Source organism: Anopheles merus, chromosome 3R, assembly GCF_017562075.2.
Source record: "Anopheles merus strain MAF chromosome 3R, AmerM5.1, whole genome shotgun sequence".
In the NCBI taxonomy this organism is placed as follows: Eukaryota; Metazoa; Arthropoda; class Insecta; order Diptera; family Culicidae; genus Anopheles; species Anopheles merus.
Window position 1 is genome coordinate 34,707,387 of NC_054084.1, and position 26,947 is coordinate 34,734,333.

Below are 26,947 nucleotides of genomic sequence, written 5' to 3' on the forward strand. Positions count from 1 at the left end.
AGGAGGAAGGGGACACACGTTAAAAGGACTGTCCATGTCTAGGTCGGGTCTGCTCTAGCTAATCCCTACTTACCACATTCTGCCGAAGGAGATCCAGTTTATCACATTTCAGGCGCGTTATCTCCTGCCGCATCCCTTCGACCTGCTGCAGCGTTTCCTGCGTCACCGATGCGGCCCCCTGGCCCACTACCACACTACCCCCCATCTGCCCTGCACTAGCAGTGGATCCCGTGCCCGAGCTCGCACTACCGCCACTGTTGCGCAGTTCGCGCGCATTGCCCCCATCGATCGTAACGCTTGCGCCACTGATGCTAACGCTTACCACGCTACCGCCACCGTTCGTCGAGCCCGTACCGTCCAGGCAGAGCGAGCAAGCCTTGGTGGTCGCGTCCGCCGAAGACATCGACTCCAGCCCCGTGTCACTGTCGATGTACGTAGCGCCAGCATCTACCGTTGGGAGAAAAACTTTAAATCATAAATCGAACCAAAAAGGCAAAATACCAAACCAAAGTAGGAGAAAATGGTAGGAAAATGGTTAGTAAACATGTTAGTGGAACTGCTACGGGGAGAGGGGTTACAAGGACAAACACACACACACAACACACTTACCCATCGGATCGAGATCGACACTGTTCAGGCTTGAATCGTCACTGGTTTCGGACATGGCCACTGGGCCATTGTTGTTGTTGCCGCCACCGGCCGCAGCATTACCGCTGGCTCCGTTACCGTTCGCACTGCCATTCGGGTGATTCTTTCCGATCGTGTTGTTGTTGTTGGGTGCATTACTATTGTTATTGTTGTTGTTGGTGAGAGTTGGATTAAGCGAACACCGGGACGTAATGTCCGGCGAGGAGGCAACCGAATCGTTCGGCGATTTGCGCGACCCAGTCGTACTGCTCTTCGACAGCGATCGTCCAATCTAAGAGATGGAAAATTGAAATTTCAGTCACACCGTGGGGGGAGGTTCGTCGTCTACATCCACTTCCCCGCACAATACTTACATTAACAGCTCCGCCCGGTCCACACGGCATGTCCGACACCAGGCTCGTCCCATCCTTGGACTTCTTCATCGAGTTGTGATGCTTGGCCCCACCACCCGTCGCCGTATCCACACTCCCTGCCCCACCACTGCCATTGTTCGTTGGGTCCGAATTCTGTGACCGTAACCGGGCGTTCAGCGCCTTCTTCACCGTATCGATAAACCGCGACCCGGTAAAACCACCCTCCGACTTGGGCGTCTCGGGCGTCGGCGAGGTAGGCACCCCGGCCGCCCCACCCCCCACATCCATGCCGAGAAAATCGCGCGTCTTCTCCTTGAGCTCGTCGACGAGATTCTGCAGCAGCGAGGAGCGCGTACGCAGCTCCAGCTGCGCAAACTTGTCCGCCTTGTAGCACGCATTTTCCGCATTGATCAGCTTCGTCAGCAGGAACTCCTTCAGCTCCGGGCCGCGCTTAAACACGGACGGCTGCGGCAGGGTCGGCCCAAAGAACGGCACATCGTCGCGCGCCGTCACCGAGATCTTGTACCGGCAGTTCGGCGTGTTCGGCTCGATCGGCTGCACCACGATGAACGCGTGCAGAAAGTGGCTCGCAATCATGGCCGGCGAGAAGGGCGTGTTTTCCTCCTGGAACACGATCGCCACGATGTCGTTGCCAATGTGCCGCTTGCGCTGCAGCTGCTGCGGATCGGCCTCGGTGTACGGGAGCAGCGTCGACACGTGGAACATGATTTCGCGCTCCTTAAACACATCGTACACGGCGGTATCGCCCGTGTGCCCGTTCTGGATGTCCAGCCCGCCCCGGTAGCCTTTGTGATCGCGCAGCCGAATGCGCTGCCCCAGCACGTCCAGGAACTCGTCGAAGGCGGGCGTCGTCTCGCTGTTGCAGAACAGCTCCTCCTCCGCCGTCTGGCCGAAGCGCTGGTACAGCACGCCGAATTTGAAGTTCGTCACCAGCACGTGCTCGTCGTAGCTCGCGATCAGGGCGGACGCTTTCGGGCACAGCACCGGCATGAAGCTGTCCACGTTGATCTGCTCGTTCAGCAGCCGGGCCATCTTGATGGGGGACGGGCTGCTACCGAGACAGGAGGCCGGTATCAGCTCGTGCATGGTGCCGGTGCGCAGTCGCAACAGTATCCGGATATGCTCCTGGTTGGCAACGTTTTCCGACTTGATCGAGAGCAGCACCGGACCGAGCTGATCGTCGTGCCCGACCAGGTTGGAGTGTTCGCGCGCGATAAAGAACCGCCGGTAGCACTTGGCCGTATCGTCCGACTCGATCTTGCCGACGCGCCACGTCGTGTGGGACGGCACCTCGTACGATGCGTCATGGTCCGTGCCGTCCACCCAGTAGCCACCGCTGTTCGGTACGATGATCATCGGATGCGGCCCCGGTTTGCTTAGCGCGTCCTCGAGCAGCCGCTGCACCGGCGGAACGGTCGAGATGATCGAGGAGGACTGCGAGCTGACGGACGATTGCGACTGGTACTGGGGGTGTTGCTGCTGGTGGTGGTGCAGACCGCCCCCACCGGCACCGGCGTGGTGCAGGTGGACGCTCGAGCTGTTGGACAGCAGGTGCGGCGAGGCTGGGGTCGAGTTCGAGTTCGAGTGCGGATTCGACGACATGCTGTTCGAGTGGCGCAGCAGTGATCGCGTGTTGCCGCCACCGCCCATCGACTGGGGAATTTGTACGCTAAGGTTGTTGGTCGACTCATTGGTGCTGTGCGGGTTCGCGATTCGCTCCTCGGCACTGCGTGTGTTCTGTAAAGTGGAGAGAAAAAAATGGAGAAAAGACACGATTAAACGGTTGTCCATTGGAGCGAGTGTGAGAGCTAGAAATAAGTCAAGCAGTTTAGTCCCTTTTTGCGAGGCACGATTTAGACCGGTTTTAAGGTCATTTTAAGGCGGCCAAATGTGGGTGTGTGCTTCTGTGCGACAGTTGGCAATTCAGTTGGTGCATTCGATTCGCGCAAAACAGGTGGCCATAATTAACTGAGCAAAAGGGAAGGCCATTCTGTTCCAATATTAAACTTCAATTACGTTTATCGATTCGCAACACTAACTACTCCCAGGTTAGACGCGCAACCAAATCCGCTGCAAATGATCTTACGCCAGCCGGAGCGTCACCAGAGCGACGCTGTGACTGTCAATCAAATCCAATGCTAAGTTGGGGCAGAGAAAGGGAGAGAGAAAGAGAGAAGTACAGTGAAGTAGTCAATTCTCGTCCACTTAAAGACTTCCCATCGAGCCGCGGACGCGCGCGAACATCCTACGCAAAAACAATCGCCACGCGGACTTGTCGGGGCTTGTCGCTTTCGAATTAGCGGCGGCATGAGGACAACGGTGTGACGTCGCCTGCTGCTCGATTATTCAAACCCCGTTGCTAATAGGTTTCGCAAACAATCTCGAAGAAGAAGAAGACAACCAAGTAAGTGAGGTTAAAGACATGGCCTACTGTTTGATGAGTGGATCTTGAAAGCATTTCCACACTCTGATGACTGTTATTTTGGGTTCCAGATGTGTTTTCCTATTTTTAGGTACAAATGACACACAAAAAGACCTCCAAAAGAGGGAAGAAGGTGTTGAATTCTTTCTCCAACCTTATAATGATCATCCTCAAGAAGAAGACACGACCGGAAGGTGCTAACTGAAACGTATTATTAAATCCAGCACCGAGCGTCGTTGGACACGGACACTGGAGAATATTTGCAACAAAAACCAGGCACAAAGATGCGTTCATAATGTCCATGTCGCCGTGTCGTCTTGCCGTGAATGCTCTCATCTCGGTCGTAACGAGAAAATGAAACAGGAAGCGCTTATAAGCAGGCCACTCATCGTGTTTGTCGGATGGGGGCAAGGGGCCACGAACTATAGGGTCTGAATGGTGGTGACAAATTTATGGACAGCGAACCGCCATCCTAACCCATCTATTTCACCCCGAGGGAATCACATTCTCTATGGCCGGTCAGATGCAAAGATGCAGCCTTAGATTTCCCGATGCGCCACCACAGCAAGCTGACTCTACTTCCAGGAACCACTTAATGAGGTGCATGAGTGTATGCACTGTGCCGCGTAATACACGAGAGCGTAATGTGATACACACACAACCACCACACTCCACGGAGATGTCACGACCTAAAAAGGCAAGATGTCACGGCTTTGGCTCGGGCTAACGATGCTTGTATAAAGCGCATAATCCTTCAAAAGTCACGTCCCACTACCATCACACACATAACGTGCGCTAGAAGAGATTGAAATGGGGGAAATTAGACTTACGTAACTAGTGCACCAAGGGGGGGTGGTAGAATTTCGCCCAACTATGACTAATCACTGGTGGTGAATTTTGGTGGGCTTCTCACTGGGGACTGGGAAGTTGGCGTTTTGATGTCCAGAGAACCTTGAAGAGAATGTGCGCTTCCCCGAGCTCCTCCGCCTGCTTTGATTTGAATTTACGAGCAACAGAAACGGAAGCCGCAGTAGGCAGTGGCTGATGAAGCCAGTGGGGGGAACAACAGTCACGTGTGTGACCGCGTCCGTGCGCGGGGTTCAAGGATTTTTGGCAACAACAAGAAAACCAAAAGCTGCAAAGGCAGTAGGCACTGGAAAAGGGAGAGCATTGATCCAGCACCGATAAGGTAAATTATCGTACATAGTAGCATAGCAAAACGGTACGCCGTCATCATTAGCGAACTTTTGAACTCTGTGCAGCACGGATCCTTACCACGAGAGACCCTAAAGGCCGTTAATCAGCTGCGTAATGTCCGATAACTTCCGCCGTACCGGTAACAACTCCCGGGCGCGGTTCATCGATCAGCAGCAGCGTCATTGTGTGTCCTCGAAACAATGTCCACAGAGTGTGACCCCGTCGGACCCCGTTCTTCCGTGTGGGTATGCAGTGGAAGGGGAATGAATTATTCAGATCCGCAAGCGCTACGTGTAATACGTTTCCGAGCGAGGGGGGGGGGGTTTCTTCAGTGGCGACATTATGTCCAGCGAACTACTGCCGTCGCCGCCATTTTCCAGGAGCGTGGTGGTAATAATAAATCCATTAACACAAAATACGACTGCCGGTCGGAGCAATCCCGGGTTGACATAAAATACACAAGACGCAAAACCAGAACCGAAGGTTGGAAAGTGGGACACCCCGAGGGGAGGGGGGAGGTCCTATCTGGAGCAACAAAGTGGAGAAGCTCACCATGCGGGTAAAACAAACAGAACCCGACGGTAGTCCATTTTTCTCTTTTGGGGTGGGTTGTCAAATCGTCCTACCGCGGTGGTCAATAAAGCAAAGCTAAATCCCGACACGGCACGCCATTTGCCGATTATTATGATCGATGGTGGCTTACCGCGTGTTTTGGTAAGCGCTAATCTAGCTAGATCTTGGGGTAAAGTCTTCGCTCTTCAGATTTAAACTTCAAAATGGGGGGATATTTGTTGCAGATGACTGTTTCAAAAAATTGGGTTGAATTAGTAAAGTTCCGGTAGTTATTTACTGTCTAGAAACAGAAAATATGGAAAATACTACAGTCTTTCCATTTTGATTTCTAAGAAGGTACAAGGAATTAAACTTTAAGAGCTAAACTGTTTTTTTTAAGTTAAAATTATCGAAAATACATTGTAGATATGTTCTTTTGGCTATCGTTTGGATGTCCACGACCAGATATCTATGTAATGAATACAAAAAAGATGTTTGTAGATGCTTCAAATTCGCCTGAAATTAGGGCCTAGAATAGTCCGAAACTCATCAAATGCCAATAACATGGTTTCAAAAACTTTAAAACATGAATCAAGCTAAAGAACTTCGTCATTGATTAATGCTAGAAGTTCAACAGAATTCTATTGTGAATCAATTTGCTTTATAAATGCTCTATAATATTCCAAAAAAACTGAAAGTTCCTCTCAGAAAATAGGCCAGCCAGTCTCACTAATTCCTTTAATTTGATTCCATAATTCCATCTTCAAATGCTTGCCAACCCCTGGGGACTATAGCTGGGGATTCATGCACTAATTTGTACCCGAGACTTTCCAGTATCGATTACTTCCAGAACTGCAAGGAAACCACCACGCTTTACGCTGCATAACATGATACACAGCCCCTTTAGCTTGCACTTATCCACTCTCATTCGGTTGCCTTCGTTTTTTTTGCCTTTGGGGGGTAACAAACAAACAAACAAACATTCACCAGACCGTTACTATCTTACCCCAAGCACAAAATTGATAGTGGAATATGTGTGTGTATGTGTGTGGTGTGCACTCGCAATAGTTTATGTAAATGTTTTTTTTTCACTCCGACTTTTTTTTTGCACTGCAGCAAAACGTAAGATTTACATGAGGAAAATAACATTTACCCGTGCAAGTGCAAGCCGCCGACTTGTGCAAGCAGAAGCAGTTGGAGTTAGAGTTGATAAGTATTTTAAATGGTGCAACCCCTTACTCTCTCTCTTTCTCTCTCTCTCTTTCTCTCTCGCTTGCATGTTCTCGTCACGCCACGCATAAGCACTAAAAGCAGATAAACCAAGCAGAACTAACCACCCAAAGACTGATTAGCGCGCGCGCGCGGACGTTTGCTATTTATTTCACTCCAAAAAAAAGCATCCCAGTAGACTTTGTGGCAAAGAAAAATGTAAACCTTAGGTGCTGCAGTAGTTCCTGGAAAAGCCTCTCTCTCTCTCTATTGAGCTCTCTTCTTGTGATGTGTCCAGGATGGATGGGCAGAAGAGAAGAGATGGAGCGAACAAATTAAAAGAATAGTCTACACAGCGTCTGTCTGCAACGTCTCCAGGTATAAACGTGTCGTTTCGTGTTGCGGTTGGCTTTTTAAACGTCCGAGACGCGAGTGATTCTTTGGTGGCCTCGGCAGCGGCCCACCGGACCGTGGCAAGTGGTTTAAGAGAAGTAATTATAAAATCATACACCGTCGTCTGCTTTACCCCCCTTTTGTCCCGGCGCTGCCGCTGGATGATATGCTGCTGGCTTGGCTGTGCTTTCTGGACCGTGATATTGCAGCTTTTCGCATTAAATCGCCCATTCGGCGTTGTTCTTAGCCTGCAACCCTTAGCCATTGAAGGGCCGGAATATCATCGTGTATGCAGTTTGCTTCCGACAAAGGCCAGGGGAAAGCAAAAGGGCTTTCTGCACAATTTTCACAGTGGGCCCACAGTTTTCCTTCCGATGTCGGTGGTGCAATTAATCAGCAGACCTAGAAGCGATCGCTCGGGCATGATAGCATGGAAAAAAGGGAGTCTTCTTTCCCCCGTGCTATGCTCACATATCTACTTCTGGAGCGTCTTTCTAAGCCTTTCCCTGACGGCACAAAGGACAAGCCACGACGATGTGGCGGTGGCGGTACTCTCTGAACCGTGAACCAACACAACCAACCAACCATTGTGAAGGACATAACGTTTGCGTCGTCCATCGGTCATCGGTGGGAACGGTTGTCGTCGTCGATTCGTTCAACCACACAATTCCTCCCCCCCCCCACCTTGGGTCCCGCGCATCTGCATAATCATAATTAAATGTGGGAAGAAAGCGCCATCGTCCAGCTCCCAAGGGTATATCATCTGCCTTTTCGTTACAAAATTAATGTAAGATCTTCGTTCTGGATCGCGTAACCCCCTGATGAAGCCCCGACACCGGGCAGAGCAGCCTGTGGGAAATAGTGGGAATATTTTCGCTTCGCTGAGCAAAGCGCTCCGATTCCTGCTCTGTCCAGCGCTCTTCTCGTCGGCCAAGAAGCTCTCTAAAAAGGCGAATAAACTTATCAAACAGGACTACGGGGCAACGACACACACACACACACACACCAGAGCAGAGGTCTAAATATAGTCGTCCAGGGGCGCACTAAGGTGTGTATTTTGCTCTCTTTCTCTGCCTACTTGGATTTTAGTGGAAACGCACGTTGGCAACACACGAATCGCGCGCTCGCACACAACACGACGATGCCTGCCTGCGCGTCCATCGCGTAAACAATATTTACAAAAATAAAAACGCATCAACATGGCCATCATGGGTGGTGGTGGTGGTGGTGGTGCTGTGTCTACCGGAAGATGGAGGAATTGCACATTTGGTCTCCCCTCACCAGTTCCAAAAATAAACAGCAAAAAAACCCCCGCGCGCGCACGTGTAAAATATGCACCAAATTTAACTGTTTTGATGAAAAATGACAACCCAAAACTCGCGCGCGCGTATGCGGTGGAAATGTGTCGGCAGTGGACTAATGTGTTTGATGCACATTTTTTTTACCGGGGAGTCGCTAGCGAACCTGTTTCCTGGTGCATCACATTTTTCTCACCCCTTTTCCAAACACACACACACACGAGAGCTCCACGGTTGAGTGAATGCCCCGCGCTTGGTGCGCTGCTCTAATCCTTGCAAGCGTGAATGCAGCTTTGGAGCTGCGTTTTCGTTAATGTACTGACGTCACGAAAGGTGGAAATAAATCGAAAGAGGAGGTTAAAAATTGAACCTGTACACAACACACCAGACCCAGCAGTAGAGACCAGAACCGTAAACATTAAAGCGAAATGTTTGATTAATGGATTGCGCTGTTAGACATCCTTCTCGGTAGGGTTTAGAAAATGGTTGGCGTTTTTTTTTTGCGCCTTGAAGTGGTTTGTCTTTCTCTATCCTTCTTTCCTTTTCGTGTCCTAACGAGGCCATCACCCATCCCGATGTGTTCCCATCCATATCCTTTTTTTCCCCGTTTTTACTCTCTCCTTCCATCCCATGTATGCATATTTATTCCTCATGCGGGACTCATGCGGGACTCATGCTCGTCCTTCCCACAATCCCCTTATTAGAGCCTGTGCTTCCGGCGACGGGAAGTCGGAGTTTGTATGAGGAATTAATTTCTCCATTTCCCAACCAGCACCACCAGCAGCAATAGACGTCCGTTTGAAGTGGTTCTCCTCCTTCGGTCGCTGTGTGTTTCACGGCATTTTTGCCGACTTCCGGGGGTGTTTGAGTTTTTTGTTTTGTTTTTGCCACCACACACGTACACACGATGGATATGGAAATAAGGGGAGAGGGACTGAGAGGGAAAAGGATACCTCGGTACCTGTGTCTCGTTAGGGGACCGTCTGTGTGTGTGTGTGTGTCTCATGTACAGCTCGTCCCAATCCCACATCCATCCATCCATTGGAACGTTTCCCATGCTGCTTCTGTGCAGTTTTCCGGTCCGTTCAAGCAATAAAGTGAAACCGCAACGGCAAAAAATCTCACGAACTAGGCCCAACAACCGTCGTGTCCCGGGTGTACGTGACCGGATTGCAGGACGCAAGATCATCGGCGTGCGGACCGAGAGATACGTGCCGGGACGTGTCTGGCGGCATACGAAGCGCAGGGAGTCTTTTTGGCAAAGGATTTCAGTGGGTGTGTGTCTATGTGTGCGTGGAATCAATATTAATGCAATCTCCCATCCCTGCATGATAATAGCTGCAGCAGACTAGGGAGTGGGGAGTTTAGTCATATTTGCACAAACTACAAGAAGTCGCCACAGAGATGTAGATAGAACGTGTTGGCGGTGGCGACGACGAACCCCCGACATTCTCGACTCCCTTGCAAGTCAAGCCCATTTGGGTCCATATTCCACCCAACCGATTAGATCACCCCGTGTGTCTGACACGGCCGGTAAGTTGGCCTGAATTGTTGTCTGAAATTAGGTCGTCCATATAACACTGGACTGAACGAGAGCGCAATTTGTTCTCGTTCCAATGGAGGCCTTTTTTCGCTTCAAACATGCTGCAAAACGGTTTGTTGCACCATTAAAGTCCCCTGGGACTTGCAACAGACAGAGGGTAGGTAAATGAGCTGTCGGGGTCCTTCCTCTTCTTTCGCGTTCTCAAGCTCCCAACTTCCACCGTTTTTCGAATGCCCAAGGAAGATCAAGCCTGCTAGATTTATTGCACCCGCTGCATTTGCTGCTCCGTGGTGGCGTCGTCGTGCTGCATACATAAAAGAGTGCGGAAGACACCTACACACAGTATGCAAGTTGCTCATCATCATCATCATCATGCTTGCTGCCTACTAGGATGGATGTGCATGTTCCAGCGTTTTGAAGGTTGCCCTCGTTGCGGACGATATTAAAAAAGCAACAACAAAAAAAGTTGGGATGAGAACAAGAAGCTGAGATCCCGATTTGCATACGAGCTGGTGTGTGTTCTGTTGTGTTGGGAGGGAATACCACACGATGGAAATGATAAATTTCCACCACCGAGCCGAGCCTAGATCGAAATCGCCACACACATTATGCATTTGATGGGGCAAAACTAATTTATCACGAAATAAAAACAATAGCAAACTGGGTTAGGCTCGGCTGGGACAGACATTGGCACTCTCTGGCAGAGGTTGAATGATTAACGCTAAGGTGCACGATGCACTACCGCCCCTCCCAAGCACACGATCCCAATCATTCTGCATTGTTCTTCTCCTCATCTCTTCATCGTTTGCAGATGTCGCAAATCGGAGGTTTGTAATTAAGTTATGTCATGAGAGCTCCAGAGCTCCACCCCTTTTCAAGTGGGGCTAATTCTTTTCGGTACGTCGTCGTCGTCGTTGTCGTGGCCCTGAACGCGGACAACGTGACTGTGCAGCAGTTCAAAACCGAAAAGGTAAAGCTGTTGGTGATGGGTTTCTTTTTGCGTGCGAGAAGGGTTCTTGACGCCGCGTGGTCAGCGAAGCGTGCTTCCTCTCTTGGCGTCGTGTGCCTGCCTGGTTGCTTGGGGTCGTCGTTAATCATCGTCGCGGTTTGAAAGGACGCGCAGCCCCAGAGTACGTGGTGATGGAGACAGGGGGACAGCTCGTGTCGTCAGTACGATCGGGCGTCCACCACAAGCGGGCAGCGTCTTCCACCTCCTCTGTTCTCGGATTGTGCGTTGGATGCTTATTTATTACGCTATTGCCGTCCTGTTCTCAATCTAAATGGGAAGAGCCTCCCTGACTTCCCAATAGTGACTGCTTTAGTAGAAGAGAGTTGGCTTTTTGCAATCGTTTTTCTCGATCCATACATTGCGGGCTTCAATTGATGTGCCGAAGCGTTTTCATCGTTCTTTGGGGTGAATGATTCAAAGCGGAATGACTCTTGAATATTAAACTGACATGTCTTATCCTGGTCCATCCATTCAGGCTTTTTACAATTCTAAAATTATTATGAATCTGCGAAATAAGTATGTATTTTTAATACTACTAGCAAATAATCCACCCATTACAAAGACAACTGTGTGATCGTACAACGTTTATATGGGCCATTTTCTTCCATACAACCTCAAAAAAACGGGACAAACTAATTCCTTAAAATGGGAAAAAACCTCCCTGGTCTTCCGCACCATGGGTTCAACAGTAAACCACCCCACTTGAGCACTAATTTACGATTTTTGTGTTTGTGTTGAGCCACCGTCGCCGGGCGCGCGCTTACATAAAGCCTTCCCTGGAACTTCCTTGAACGCAACGAACCGAAGCGTGGCCAAGCGGGTGGTTGTGTGTAGGGCCGGACAAAATCGAAGTTCTCGTTTTCCGGCGCACGTTGTTTGTTTCCCAGTTTGGATTTTGTTTCGTTGTTGTAGTTGTTGTTGTTGATGGATGTGCTTGCTTGTTGTTGCCATAGACGGGCCAAAACAACGCGTCAAGTTGCTGTGCGCGGCCGGTACATAAATTTGTCTACATTTTCCTGTAAACGGAAAGTTTGGGTCCGTTTTTTTCAGTTTCGTCGGTGGTAGCGCGGTAAGAGTTTGTTATACCAGACCGACCGACCGACAAACAGCAAACAAAAAAAAGAGAAAAAGAAGAAAGGGAAAACATCAACAACCACAGCAGCACAAGTGCAGCACTCGGTGCACAAGCGACTCTCTCTGTGTTACACGTTTTGGACGTAAGTTTGCTTACAACCTCACAACATTAGGAGGCACAGCAAAAGCCACCAAACACGTGTGGTCATCCTTTCCTGTTCATTTTTGGTAGCTAAAAAGCCTCAAGAACTAGCCTGCAAAGACCACACGACGGCTGGTGTCATCGGTCAGCAACCAGGAACAAGGGGGCGACTATTGCGCAATGCCCTGTGTGTGTGGGGTTTTTTGCAGAATAAAGCACTCCTTCTAAAGCACTTACAACACAAACTGTGGTTGCGCTTGATGCACACATCCGCCTTACGGACCAGTTCTCGCTCACACGGGGCTTCTTTCCGCTGCTGCTGACTAAAAGGATCCACCTGGAGTTTCGTCCCCGTTGGCGCACGTTGGTCGATTTTGTAGCCTTGGTTGTGGTCTGAAGACTTTGTGGGCAGGATAAGGGTTCCCTGGCCAGGTGTGGGAACGCACACCACAATGTAAACGTGTGGGACCCCTTGCGATGCTATCCGGTCGCTTCAGCGGCCTTTATCAACGTGTCAACAGAAAGTGCGCGATTGATTTATGAACATTGGTACGGGGTAGCAACGCGTCGTGTCGGTTGAGGGTTCTGTTTGACACCGTTGGGCGAGGACAAACAATTCGCATACGTTGCTGTGCTTCAAAACGAGGGGAAATGTTCTACATTTCAGTTCTGTTTAATTAAATCAACTAAAGCACCTCTGTAGGGGACCGGCCAGAAATTATACCTTCGGAGAGACAAGTTTGGGCCCTTTTCCTCCCCATATTTTCCGCCCTAATTACCGGTGACACAATTGCGGCATGCGGATGGAATGGGTCGTCCCACACATCGATCAGACATCGATCGTGCCCCCACGTGTTTGGTGTTAGATGATATGATGCAGCACACCTTACGGCGGCGGAAAAACAACAACGCTTTACTACGCAGAACGAATCGATGATGGACACGCTTCAGTTGCTCCCCATGGTTTGTTCTTGGGGAGGAGAAGAAGCTTCACTGTGTGAAACAGTTTATTGGGTTGTAGAAAAAAAAAGCGAAAAAAGGGAGTAACACCCCTACCACAGGGAGTCACCGCCAAACGGCCAAAGGTTTGCGTTCGTTCACACCCTTTTTTCAAAACCCCCGCTGTCTGTGTGTGTGTGCACTGTTTGATATACTTTCCACTTTTTTCTATAAATAACGAGGACCGAGAGTTCCTCGTCCCTTGACGCCACTCTACACACACGGTCAACGCGTCCGCAGGGGTAGAGGACACACTCGCTCTTCTTGTGGCCCTTTTTGCCTTCTTTTTCTGGGAAATGAGAGATGTCCGGTACGGTCTTGCACCACCAAACAACCGGCTGTGATTATGAGGAACCGTGTAAGTGTGTGCCTGTGTGTTCCCTTTTTGGAGACATCTCCGTCAAACTGCTTTTTTGGGACCATCTATTTTTATGATTCGGAAGCAAATGGGCAGTTGACGGTGTGTCATTAGTCGTTCTCGGAGGGGGGGTTCGTTATGCTGCACATGCAAATAGTGATCTTTCCACCCCAATGGCACTGGCAGGTGGTAACGCACACCATAGGGTTGCTTCATCGTGCACCCCTCTCTCTCTCTCTCTGACAGACAATGGCTCTCAGGCTTTTCCCTGCTTTTTTTTCTTTTCCCTGCTAGCATCATCCACCCTCCAGATGATGGATTAATGGCGGCAACACTCAAACACACGCAGAGGCAGACAACGGGCGGTGGTGGCGGCGACGGTGGGTTGTCTCCTTCCCACCCCACTCCATTGCAATATCGGGCAGCGAATGGCCCTTCGGGCACCACGGGCGTGTGATTGATTACGGCGGCCCGCAACCATTTCATCATCGACTTCTGTGCCACCACCGGCCGCCGTCGCGTAAGCGCGCGGAAGCCACTACTGGCGTGTCTCAATTCACTGCTCCATTAGACGCTCCCGAGTCTATGTGTGTGTGTGTCAACCCGAGTTCATCATCATCGTTAAAAATAAAACAAGAAGGAATCGGTGTGTGTGTCCGCGACTCTCAAAAACTCAAACCAACCTCTTTTTTTTGCTGTTGGAGGACCTAGACGGGGAAGTTACGGACATTGACGACAAAAAAAAACAAACAGAGCGATAAGTTCCGTCGTTTTGTGTGTGTGTGTGTGTCTGCGTGGAGAACAGTTCTTATCACAACTTTGTGGTGCAAATTTAAATTCCCAGTAATCACATCCAAAAACCCGACTTTCGCTCTTTAGCCAGACGATGTAGTTGGAAGAATTTAAATATTTTGAAGCTTTTTTACTACAGTGCCTACGAAATAGTCACCATGTTTTGATAACCTTCCCGCACGGTCCCCTAATCATGGCACCGCTTTCTGGTCTGGTGCCGAAACCCCTGCCAGCTGCTGGCGGTGGGTCCCTCCTATCGGAAGTGAAGTCAATGTTTTGATTGGAGCAAACTTGCGAACTTGTCGATGTCCATATGGCGCACACACGAATGTAACTGCTGCTACCCATCGTGAAAAGGTGAAGGTCAATATGCCCTTACGATTGGTTGCGATTACTGCACAAATTGCTCTGACCTACCTTCCCACCGCGAGCCCGACGACGATGAGGTTCATTAGTGGTGGGGCCCGTTAGGCGTTGATTAGGGAGCGGTGGGAGAGCCTGATGTCATAAAACATGACTAGCTACGACTGACGGGCGGGTGGTGAGCTCATCCATCAAAAAAGCAGGGAAGGTTTACTGTCTGTGTCATTAGTACGTTGGAAGGTAGATTTTTAATTTCCCTCCAAGAACGCTCCGTTCTGTAAGACATTGGTGTACAGCCATGAAAGTACGCCACTTCCGGTGCAGGTGTCCAATTGCTCTTTTCTACCGGGTCTGGTTAAGAACCTTCACTTCACTTCTGTTTCGTTGTTATCATGCCCGAAAGTTCAATGGCTGCAGCTGCTGCTGCGGAAAGTCAAACAGTGTAAGTGGCCGTCATACGCCCGGCGAAGGCGAATTAGTCCGCGCGGGCGCAAGCGTTTTATGCCATTTTTTGACACTCTCCACTACCAAGTTGTTTCCGGCTTCAGTGCCTTTGCCCCGTTATTGCGACGTCGAATGCAGCTTGGATCGATTGTTCCCGCCTGTCCAAGGCTGCGGAAAGAAATGCCGCCGTTTTGGGGCGCTCGTTAAAGTCAATTTGCAGCCGGTCGCGCGAGCGAGGTTACGTAATGTGACTATAATTACACAAAAACGCCCTCCCACCACCACCCCCACCACCCGCATTACAGCCATATTGTTCGGCAAGTTTTGTTGGTCCATTTTCCGTGCTTTGTGTTGTGTGTGTTTACTACCCCAAAATGCGCATAGAGAGGATGGTCATGATCACTACACTATTGTAGGCCTCGGAAAAAGCACTATTTCCCGCATTTGTCCCCCAAAGACTCTAACACCAACACACACACACACACACATGTGGACAACAGAGCTTTCACAACTAATTGGAAACCCATAAGACCGTCGCCCGGCATGTGTCGTTCGACGCCTGGTTGACGATTGTTGTGCGATGCGCGACACATCAAACACAACAGCGCACTATTGGGACATCTTTCAACAATAACAAAAAAAAAATGAAAGAACTATGTACATCGGGCGGGTTAGGTGAGGTGGAAAGCCCATTGTTTTGTTTGAGTTGCAATTAGCAACGGTGCCAACCGCAAGCACCCTCTCCGTGACAATCTCGGACACATATGGCTTGCTGTATGTCTGCATCAAAGGGACAACGCAGCACCACAACGGCTCATCAACAACTTCAACGCTTGTGAGAATCGGTGGCCGATTAGATGATGATATAGTGTGCGCTATTTTTAGACAAAAGAAAAGTGCACCACATACACTTGCCCCGCCCGTTTGCAGGTTGCAGGTTGCCACCACAAGTTTGCTCCGCGGTCTCTGGAGGGAGCGCGCAAAACGAATTTAATTGTTTCCAGGCATTCGCAATGCGCAACTGAAAACCGTTTTTCGTGTGTGCTCTCCCTTTCGCCTTCCCTGCCAGTGTGTGTGTATGTTCAGTTTTCCCATAGTGCACACACACACACACACACACACACGCGGACAATGGAAAGTTTTGGGTTCAACACGGGCTTGGTATGAAAAATGGCAAACTCGAAGGCGGCACAGAGTGAGAGTATTTAGCTCATCGATCCATTATGGTTTATTGCAGGTGATGCCACCCCTTGGTGGGAGGTGTTCAAGGGGTGGTAGGTGACGGGGTGGCACCAAGACACCCTTGCTCTAGCTCCTTCCCGCTTGCCAGCCACTCATAACTATCATCATTAGGAGCCGATCAAAGGCATGTGCTGGTGGTGGTGCTGCTGCTTGTGAACATGCTCCTTCCTTCTCACTTGCCGGCCGCACCTACATAATTAAGTGCGAGCGTTTTTCTTCCATACACTGCCACTCTCACCTCTCACCAGGGTCCGGGGGCCCCCCACTTATGATGCCATCCAATGCAGCACAACGCCCGGTGCTCGCTTAGCACGCTTTCCCTTCGTCACGATTATGTAAAGCGGAGCGGAGAATGGTGCACATCTTCCCGTTTTTTTTTTTTTTTTTTTTTTTTTTTTTTTTTTTTTTGTGGCAACTTCTCTCCGGCAACACATCGGGAGCGATCACTTTCGAGCTCGCGATCGTTGCGTGAGGAGAAGACACATTTGTATCAGAGACGCACCCACCCACCCGTCCATGTTGGTTGTGAGACGTGGGAAAACTGGCAGGATTGAGGGTGGCGGTGCGCTTCTTTTTTCATTTTCATTCGGCGTGAACTATTGCACCATTAGCGTGTTGTTGCTGAATGCATAAATTGCATGCGCTTGTGTGATGCATCACCGTACAAAAAAAAAAATCTGTCTCATCGGTCCCGTGGTTCTCAGCGCCTCATCTTCTTCTTCTTTCACCCGGCATAATTGCACACACACACACACGCTGTGATGCATTTTTCTGCGATGCATCGCAAAACATCGCAAAACGGGTGGGCGTAACAGCAGCAGAACAACAACACAGCAGGCCTTTCTAATAACTTTGCGCAGTGATAAACCGGGCTCGCGCCCGCGCGCGCGCAAATATTACGCGAAAAGTAAGCCATTCTTTTTGCTGCTTTGTTTTGAAATGGCGGGTGTTTTTTCCTTCTTAACGTTTTTTAAACGCCTTTCCCACTTGAAGCGCTTTGTTTTGCCCGAAGAAAGAAGCTAGTGCTGGTATTTTTATCCACACATATATTGCTTCAGAAGAAGGCAGGAAAACCTCATAAAAATACCAAACAACTCATCTCGGCCCTGCCCTGCGAGGGGCAACTATTTCCGCAATTCTCGCGTCGCGTTGGGGATTTAAAAGTTGACTTTCTTTAGCGCTCGCTCTACTCATATCTTCCCCTTTGGCATGTAATAGTTGGAAAATTGCCAAAACTGAGAGTTGCGGGTTATGCTGGAAAAGCCACGTACGGTGCCGAGGTTCTTGGGCCCGGCGGCAAACATGTTGTCGTTGTCCTCTTTACGCGAGAGAGAAAACACATCACAAAACCACAAAACCCAATGAAGTGCAGTCCGTTTGGTTGTCAGGGGCAGCAGCAGCTTATTGCTCCATTTTTGTTTTAGCCCTCACGAGCTTGATTCTGTTGCGCGGAAATTCGTAGCCCGGTTCCGGTTGTGTTCTACGTTTCACACAGCGTACCAAAATTGAAACAAAACAAAAATCCGATTTCAAATTGAATTCACCTCACTGCTCTGCTCCACAACAATTCAATTTCGCTGCTTCCAGGCGCGCGCGGCGTGTGGTGTTGTGGCCGGCGCAAAATATTGTACGCCGCGCCAAAGTGCACCGGAAGTTGTGCACAGAAAAGCACAGAATTTATTGCACCCGCCCCCGAAACAGTGGCCGGGAGAGGAGTTGCACTACAAAACGGATTGTTTTATTCATTTTCTGGTGGAAAGAAACACACAAACCCAACGTTTTTGAACCCCGTTTGGAGGGCGACAACGACAACGACGACGGAAATTCCTGTACAAAACGGTGATGGAAAACTGTTGCATAAATTAAGCCGAATATGGAGGGTGGCATAATGCCACCCAGTTTTTGCTCCTTTTCCGCAAGTTGCAGTGTGTGTGTGTGCACAAAGAGAGGGTAGTGTGGGTGGATGGTGCGGTCTAGCCAATGTTATACAAGAACACTTCCTGCACAGAAGCAACTTCGCCTAGCCAGCTAATACTACTTACAATGCAAACCATTCGAGTTTTTGTGCCCGTGCTTACGGTACGCACCTGAAACGAGAGTGAAAAAGAGAAAAGAAAGGCTTGTTTTAGTACAGTACATCAAGGAAAAAGGTACATTACACACTGGCGCGCACACAGGCACAAAAAAGGAACTTGCTTCACTTTCTAGCTATTTAGGAACGGAGCACTAATTTCATGTACGACGACGATCAATGTTTTATATGTTTGGGTATAATGCTTTTTTTAACATTTCCTGCTGATGAGGAAGATGATGTCGGCGTCTCGTGGGTATGAAACAAAACATTAATTAGCCCACTTCTGGCCGGCCAGGAAAAACCCTGGCAACTATTGTAGAGATACGCACGTCAAAGGTAAGGTGGTTCGTTGCTTAGACATTAGAGAAATTTTGTCGATTTAATATAGACGAGCCGAAATTGCGCTTTCCACAAATCATAATGCGGTGGTAGTGGTGCTCGTATTTTTGATTGCATACCAAAATTGCGCCTCTTTCGCCTCGGAAAAGTTTAAATTAAGTTTGAAAATTATCTTCCACATGCGCGCACGCAAGCTTTAACCCACGCTGTCTGCAAGAAAACACAACTCCCCAAAAACAAGGTCGTGCGATGTAAAACGCAGCAGCCGTCGTCGGTCGGTTGTCTTGGAGTCGGTTGTAATTTCGGGGGGAGGGCAAAACTAAGCAAGCCAGAGCAGAGACTGAAATCGCGACCACGCTGCCGCCAACATCGCTTTAAAGGGAAAGCGATTGATTGGATGCTCCCGAGCCACCGCTGCAGCAGCACGTGTGAGGAGAGTCCGTCCGTGCGCACATCTTCTTGGTGACCGGGTTTTGCTCTTTTGGGGGTAATTGATTTCCGCCCTTAAATGGTGTCAGCTGGATGCTGCTGGGCCCCCCCCCCCCCCCCCCCCCCCCCCCCCCCAAAATGCGTCGGGCGACTCAGTGGTTGGTTTGCTTTGTTGACACAGTTCTTCAGTGGAATTGATTTTCTACGCCCATCTTCTAATTCAGTTTGTTCTCTCTTTCCCTCTCTTTCTCTTTCTGTCTCTTTTTGGCTCTATTTTTGATGTGATGTAAAAACAACGCTTCCAAACCGTTTTGTTTTCTGCTTTAGATGGGGCCGCAATCGTTTGGGGGATGCTGCAAAACGTTTTTTTTTTAAATGTTGATTTCATTTCAGCTCGTCCGCGTTGCACAAACAAAACACGGTGCGAGTGCATCACAATTTTGCATCACAGCCCAGCAGTTTGATCGACAAAGTTTTGCGTTGTGTTAATTAGAGGTCCGCAGCGATGTGTTGGGCCAGAGTGATCTTTTTTTTTGTTTGGGGGTGATGATGATGGTGCAGCATTTTACACAACCATTTTTATTTCTGTTCTTTTTCTGCTTCTTCGTGCTGTTATTATTGTTGAAAGCTCTGCATGTTAATTTGTGTCTATTGTTTGGGTCCGTCGCACATGCAGCAGCACATATACCCTTCCCAATCAATGACCTCACCTCCGCTAGGATGCCGAAAAACGCGTTGTTTTGATTGACCGAAAGAGCGATGATTTCTGATGATTGATTTTGGTGATGATTGAGTAGGCAAAAAGAAAAGATTGATGGCACACACACACAAAAAAACCCCCGTGGAAACTGTACATGTGCGGCAGAGAGCTCTTTCGTTGCCAGTTCAAACAATTTGCATTTTGCAATCCTAACACTGCAAACCAGCAAACCCCGAAACACGATGGCGTCTCGTTGGATTTTGGCTTTCCCCATTCGGTATGAAATGGAAAACCAATTTTACCTTCCTGCGCTTTTCCGCAGCACTCGCTCGCTGTGATTGATTGATTTCGAAGGTCACTCCCCATCGCTTGCATGTGTGTGTGTGTGTGTGTGGTTCGTTGGGAAACCTACGAAACGCCTAAGCCTACATAAATCCATGTGACAAACGGCAAACAACCCCAATTGTGTGCTGCCATGCTACAAACGATCACGAACACAGGGTGATGTACATTATGTTGGTTGCATGCTCTACCACCACCAGCCACACCATTATTGCCCACCAAATCTAGATTGCATTCGATCCATGACTCCGATGCGCTGCATTTGCGCCGCTCTTCTCGTCGTGTCGCTCTGTCAAGCCTTCACAAACAGCACAAGCGAGGCGTAGTGTCGTGATGATGCCATAAAAACCCCCGTCAACCCCCATCCACTCCGGTGGACACTTCCAAAATCCATTTGCATTCGTCCGGAGGAGGAAAAATGCTCTTGCACACACTCGTGAGAACCGCTGGCCAAGCCCAACCAACAAATACGCGGCCGCTTGGGTCGTCGGTAGCAGTGATGAACGAGTTAATTGGCCGCGAGTAGTAGTTTGTGACGCTTCCAAAACGGACAACAAAGCGTCAAAGAACCGTTTTTTTTGTTGTGTGTTTGGTGTGTGTCACGTGCAGATGTGCACTGGGAGGAATGGGACACAAAGACACACACACGAAAACAAATAGATATGAGATTCGTTTGAGCGGAAAAAGTCGCGCGTTCGTCGCTTGGTGCGCGTTGGCCCGCTTTTAACAACCCCGCTGGATGTGTTTACGTGAATAAAATATTCACGCTCGGCACGGTAGTGAAATGCATCATTTAGGCTAGGTAAGCACGAACCGAATTGCTGTGCAGAAGTTTGTTTTTCGAGCCCCATGGACGCCCACAACCTCAACACGCTCCAAAAGCATATCGATTGCCCTCAACCTACTTCGTGCTGGGGGTTGGGGGCTTTGTGGGTGCACTAAAGGGATGTTGTTGTTTTTTTTTTAAACATTTCAGCACGAAACCTCTATACCTTCATACACATGCATTAAACAGTCCGGGACTGTGAGTAGGGATTTTTCATTATAATTCAATTAAAATCGTGATTCGAATGTTTAAACATATTGCGCTCCCGTGCGTGGTTATTTGGTTCTCCACCGATTGGTGTGGTGTGTGACGTCAATCGGCGGGCGGTGGTTTTAAACGTGCGTATATGAAGTCAGTCAAAAACCTTGTCAGAAGCCGTGCCATAATGCAAATCAACGCTGTTGGAATAATGCAAAACGAGCGCGAGAGCGCGCTCCGTACGAAGTTTGAAATCGAAACCTACCTACGGGCAAATACGCACTAATCCGATTTGAAGTTTTTGTGCTTTTGCGGGTGTGTGTGTCTCTGTGTGTGAGCTGTGTCTGTGAGCTAAGACGAGTTTTGGTGGGGTGCCTAAAATAAATGGGATTTTTCTCGCCAAAAAGACCAAACGCAAACGGAAGCGAGAAATGAATGTCAATCTTTACGACTGTGTCGTTTGGAGCTCAACTGTCACGCACTAGAACCAATAAGTCTGTCTAAGCATGTGTGTGTGTGTGTGCCGAATTGACAAGCGTGAAGGCAATTCTTTAGTCTCCTCCCCCCTTGACTTCCATAGCCGCTGGAATGTTAATGTCTTTCAGTGCGCCCTCTCGTACGCTGCTGAATTCTTCGCATAGCTTCTCCAGAGCACACACACAGAAAAAATCATTCCAATTGCTCCCAACGACTGGAGTGACATTTCCTATGGAAGAGCAATTGTAACCCCCCAAAAACGACCCCCTTCCCGCTGGTAGGGCTTTGTGGAATTTGCACCGACGCAAATAAAGTCCAAAATCACACTTAATGCCTCCTCGAGAGTGGTTTAGTCGCTTGAAGTGGTGCATGTTCTCACGAACAGCTTTTAGCGTGTCGAACTCATCTCGATCACGTGCGTTTTTCGACGGCATGAGAAGCCTTTCGTTTTTTTTTTCGTTTTTAACGCCAACACACGCCACCAACACGGGTGATGATGAAGGAATTTGCCATACAACCGCTACCCCCCCCCCCCTTCCCCCCCATCACCCAACTGCCTTTTTTCTGTAATTGAGTGCATGAGCCGGACGGGCGCTGATTGTCACTTTCCCCGCCATCATGACGTCACGCGGTGGACCAACCCGGCTCGGAAGAAAGTTTCACTTTTCTCGCCCCTTCATCGTCGCGTGCAGACAGGGGCAGGCAGATCCAACGCCAAGCAAAAACACTCCGCTAAACATTACTCCACCCACCCCGAAAAGGCAGAGTCCACCACACTGTCACTTTCGATTTGTTCAAAAACAATTTCGCGATTGTCGAGCACCACTCTCTTCCCTTCTTTCCGTTTAATGTGGTGAAGGATAGCTACGAAGCTTACAGGCAACAATGGGACAAATCGTCGTTTGTCTCATTGCCACGCAGCATAATTTTTGACCGCCAAGGGGGGGGGGGGGGGGGAGGGGGGTCATTAAATTAAAGGCAAGCAGTGCAACAGAAAGAGTGCAAAGCTGCTGCTCCCCGTCCGATTTGTCTTCTACGTTCCACCTTTTCGCCCTTTACCATGAGCTGTTTTTTCTGTTGTTGTCAATCATCGATTTCAAGTCCGTCGCGCGAGGGTGAATTAATGAGCCCAACACAATTAAAAGTGAGATTTATTTGCGCCGGCAGATAGCAGTGGATTTGAGTCAAAAAGCATAAAAACCCCCATGGGTAGGCGCCCATTGCCCCATCGTTTCCACCCCGGTGTGAGACCGGGAGAGGGTGGAGTGGAAAACAATGCTGATGTAAAGTCCCGCGACAGAGTGAAGGTGTAACACAGCGTACCATGAGACCAGCGTCGCGAAATGAGATGGCGAAATCGTGGAAAACTCCACCCAGTCATCCCTGGACGGCGGCAGGGGCACATACACACACCCTTTTTCTTGCGCTCACGGGTGACAATAACAGTCCAACCGAAAGGCTGGGTGGGCGGCTTGCCTTTTTAAAGCAAACAAAGATTGCCGCACTTTGTGTGGACACTTTCAGGTTGGTCAGTTTCCCCGTTTTTTTCGTTGCCTGCGTCATTTCAAACGAGCGCGGAACAGTCAGGAAGAAAGTCGTAGTCATTGCCCGCAGCACGCCATTAGTAGAGGACCGAATCAACAAATCTAAATCGAAAAAAAAACTCCCTTTCCTCGCCTTTCTTCAATGCTTTGGAATGGTTGCGGGAAATTTATCTACCTCACCACCGTCCAGCGCCAGCATGATCTTGACCGATCTTTGCTGTGTTGAATTAAATCTCCGCAACGTCAAAGTTAAGTCAACAGAGTGCGCGAAGCGCATTAAGAAGAGCGATCCTCTTTCTTCATGGTTATGTTGCCTGTATGTTGTTTCTATTTCGGATTCTTTGCCAAGCAGAGGAGAATAAATATTTCAACGCTTTCGATTTCGTCGCGTTTCGTGTCGCGATCGCAGCATTTTTTCACACTCGATCGTGCGTGGCCGCTCACACTGTAAAACGCTTATACTTAGCACAAAGTCACACAAGAACATCACATAATAGGCGGTTTGTTCCCTCCAAATCCGCTTTTTTGCGACGCCCAACTGTGCTGCCCTTGTACTTTTATGCTAATTTTTATGAAATAAAAAGTGAAATGAAATGAATGAAATTCATCCAGCACTCTTCTGCGCGCCAAATTGCAACCGTTCGCCGTTGCCGCACCTTTTTGATCACGCCTTTGATGATGATGCTGATGCACGAGTACCGTTTGTGGAATATTAATTACCATATGCTGCCAGTGCGTACACTACAGACACAAGGTGGGCGATGGTACTGTTTTGGTTGCTTTTTGCATATTAATTAGCCAGACTGGTTGGCGCGGCAGCTTGGATGACAGAAAGAAGTGTTGTTAGAGTGTAAGAACAATTCTTTGAAAAAAAAAACAGACCTTTGCATTATTATTTTCTAGCAACACTGACTCTCTTTTAAGTGGCCGACGCTGTGTGTCTTTTTTTAGTTGTAAACGTTCTAATCAACTAGCTCCATTATCACCTAAACTCCCAACGTGGCTTGATGGGTGGGCGCGAATGGGAGTACAACCAGCAGAGGCACAGAGTGATAAGAATCTTTGCATCGGTCAGCAAAGTTAACCTTCACCTCGCACTGGGCGGGGGTCATTTGACCAGCGGACAGTACCGCAAAGCGGTGTCACTCATCCGTGGCCACGCAATGACTCACACATACACACAAATTATAGTTCCACGAACACGAGCAGGCGTGTATTAAGCTCCATTAAAAATAAAACCTGTGAGGGTGGGCACACGATGATTACACTCATCGCAAATGCATTAAAGTGGCCCGCACCACGACGGTGTACGTCCCTTTTACCTTATACCACCGCCACTCCGCCAGGTCCACTCGTTCTCTCTGCGCCACTTACAGCTCATTTAACACGGAATAAAATGAATCTCATCAAAATCGATTGTGAGCCACCACCAATCACCCACCGAGGGTCGCCTGGGAGCGGCGGGAGACGGAACCCATTACTCACAGGCACAGACTAGCCAACGACAATGTATGTTTGGCTGGACGAACCAGCAGAGCCTTATATACCCTCTCGTATGGCAAGTACACCCAACAGCAGCATTGAGATTGATGTCTTTCCGGACACGTTTTATAAATTCCCTTTTTTTCGCTCCTCTAGCTGAAAAGTGAATTTCATTTCAAACTCACCAACGGTTCGGTTGAGTGGTTTGATTCATTATATTGAAATAAAAAAAGCTAGGTACGCCATCAGGCGTACGGCGACGAGGTAAGCCACATAAATAGGAGATTAAATGTATAGAAATGCTAAGCGAAGTAGCAACACCTTCGGGACGGTACACCATTTTTAACCATTTTATCACGCCATTTTGTATCATTATCAAATCACACTATTATGGCATCGAGCCGGGCGCCGGTAGCTGGAGGGTGCAAAAAATCACTTTCAATCAGACGCTTGATTGTTGTGGGCTGTGTGTGTGTGTGTGGGTAATAATGAGTTGAGCAATAAAATATAGGAATGGATTAGTTTTGAAGCACGTTTAAGTTCGAGTTTGGTGCAATAAAAAAAGGAAGCTCTTAATATACAATTTCCATTTATAATCACACACTAACGCTATTCGTTAGTAGTATTAGTACTGCGTAGTTCCGGTAGAGGGAGTACCGCGCAAGTGTAGTAGTGAGTAGTCTACATATACAGTCAAGAAGACAGACACTCTTGATACATCATATCATCATTTGAATAGGTCTCAGAATAAATATTATCCTGGCTTTTATGAAGACTTGATACCATTCCGTGCATAATTACGTCACCCGTCAATCTTATCGATTAGACCACCGAGCCACTCTTCCACAGCCACGTTGAAAGGGTTATAAATTTGATTCATCCCACGCTAAAAAAAACCTTCATTCGCCTCCCCTTTTAGCGATACGGAATGTACACTCTAACTGCCTCATAAAATAAAGTTGCAATAAATGTGTACTGCATATCTCTCTCTTCTGCCACTAATCCCCTCTATCTCTATCTGTCTCTCTAAAATCCTCAATTAATTTTCTAATCACCTAGGGAAGACACATTCGCCCTGGCAACCTTTCCATCCTATCAAAATCTAACAGAGAGGTAGTAGTGAAATTGCTAGAAAGCTGTTTTGACTGGGAGGTTTCTTTCACCGCTCAATAGTGATTGTCGCGTTTCGATTACCCCACCGCGAGAAGCTCATATGCATTGGGAGGGAAAGGTGCAACAACAAAAAAAAAAGTCTCCCCCGTCAACACACTACCTTCACCATATCGGATCTAAAAATCGTTGGGTAGGCAGCATGAAACCGAACCCAACCGCCCGCGCGCATATCTTCCTACCCGCGTCCGATTATTAAATGCTTTCGTGAACAAATGCGCCACCGACTGATAATCTAATAAAAGTACAGCGACTGTTGCTTATTTTTACGCTTCCTTCTTCTTCTGCAAGCATTTTCATAAACAGTGTGTATGTCTGTCTGTGTGTGTGTGTGTGTGTGTGTGTGTGTGTGTGTGTGTGTGTGTGTGTGAGCGCCGATCGCAAGATGTCTTATTAGTGTCTTCACTTCTCACTCTATTAACATTTCGAATAATTTCTACTGTTCGCACCACCGACACGTAGACAGCAGGGAAAGGGAACCGAACTGTAGGAAGATGACTGTCGAAGCGGTAATTTATTATCACATCGTTGCCGTGGAACGTCTCTACCGCACGGAACGCGAAGTGTGAAAGCGATCACACCGATCACGGTTCCAGTTGGCTGGGTCGATCGATCGATTCCGCATGCCGCGCACACTCGCAAGAGCAGCATAGCAATGGATCGGGATGGAAAATTGGAAAGAAAATCGTCGTAGCAACATAAAAATAGCATTAAAAAACAAGCTCCAGTTTAAAGACTACAAGCGTCAGCTAACAAGCGGATCACACACATAACCGACCAGTCCCTTCGCGCCATAAACTTTGATTGCTTTGTGCCACACTTTGTCGCGCGCGCGCGGTCAAATAAAATGTAGAGTAAATAAAATGCAACCACGGGACCTAAACGTCGTCTAGCAGAGAAGTAGCAGCTCGTTACCCGCAAAACGGAAAACAAGCGGTTCTTTTTAGCATGTTGCGGTGCGATCCGAGAGCAGATCCTAAACACAAAGCGGGTCGCGCGCGGTACGGAAGAAAAACAGAAATAAACGGTGTCTTTTCTGCAGCCACTGCTTCCTTCCCTGGCACTAATTCGTCTGATGATGGCGGTCCGCTCCGGATCTCGGACCTCGATGTGTTCCCGTTGGCATTAGGTCAGTTTAACGGTTTCCACTGGACTCCACACAGCTCTCTCAGCCTCTCACGTACATGGGCAGTGTGGGCCCATCGTTACACATTCTGCCGATCTGTCTGGTGTGCCGTTGAACTACATGAGCGAATGCGCCAGTGCGCTTGGGAGCTATTCCGTGATCGATTTTGTTGTTGTTTTGG

The 26,947-nt window shown here is 48.8% G+C and overlaps 1 protein-coding gene across 17 annotated transcripts in view; it reads right to left on the reverse strand.

Moving 5' to 3' along the window:
* LOC121596586 (rap1 GTPase-activating protein 1) overlaps positions 1–26,947 on the reverse strand; it is a 160,225-nt gene that overhangs the window by 3,915 nt on the left and 129,363 nt on the right. For 9 of the 17 annotated variants that reach the window (XM_041921653.1, XM_041921652.1, XM_041921651.1 and 6 more), the window contains 3 exons: positions 1,002–2,759; positions 610–919; positions 74–465 (listed from right to left, as the gene is read on the reverse strand). In XM_041921653.1, coding sequence (XP_041777587.1) covers positions 74–465; positions 610–919; positions 1,002–2,759 — 2,460 coding nt within the window. Of the gene's footprint in view, positions 1–73; positions 466–609; positions 920–1,001; positions 2,760–4,274; positions 4,410–18,101; positions 18,147–26,947 lie in introns of those variants that run through there. The other 8 variants (XM_041921660.1, XM_041921659.1, XM_041921658.1 and 5 more) reach the window with 4 other exon arrangements.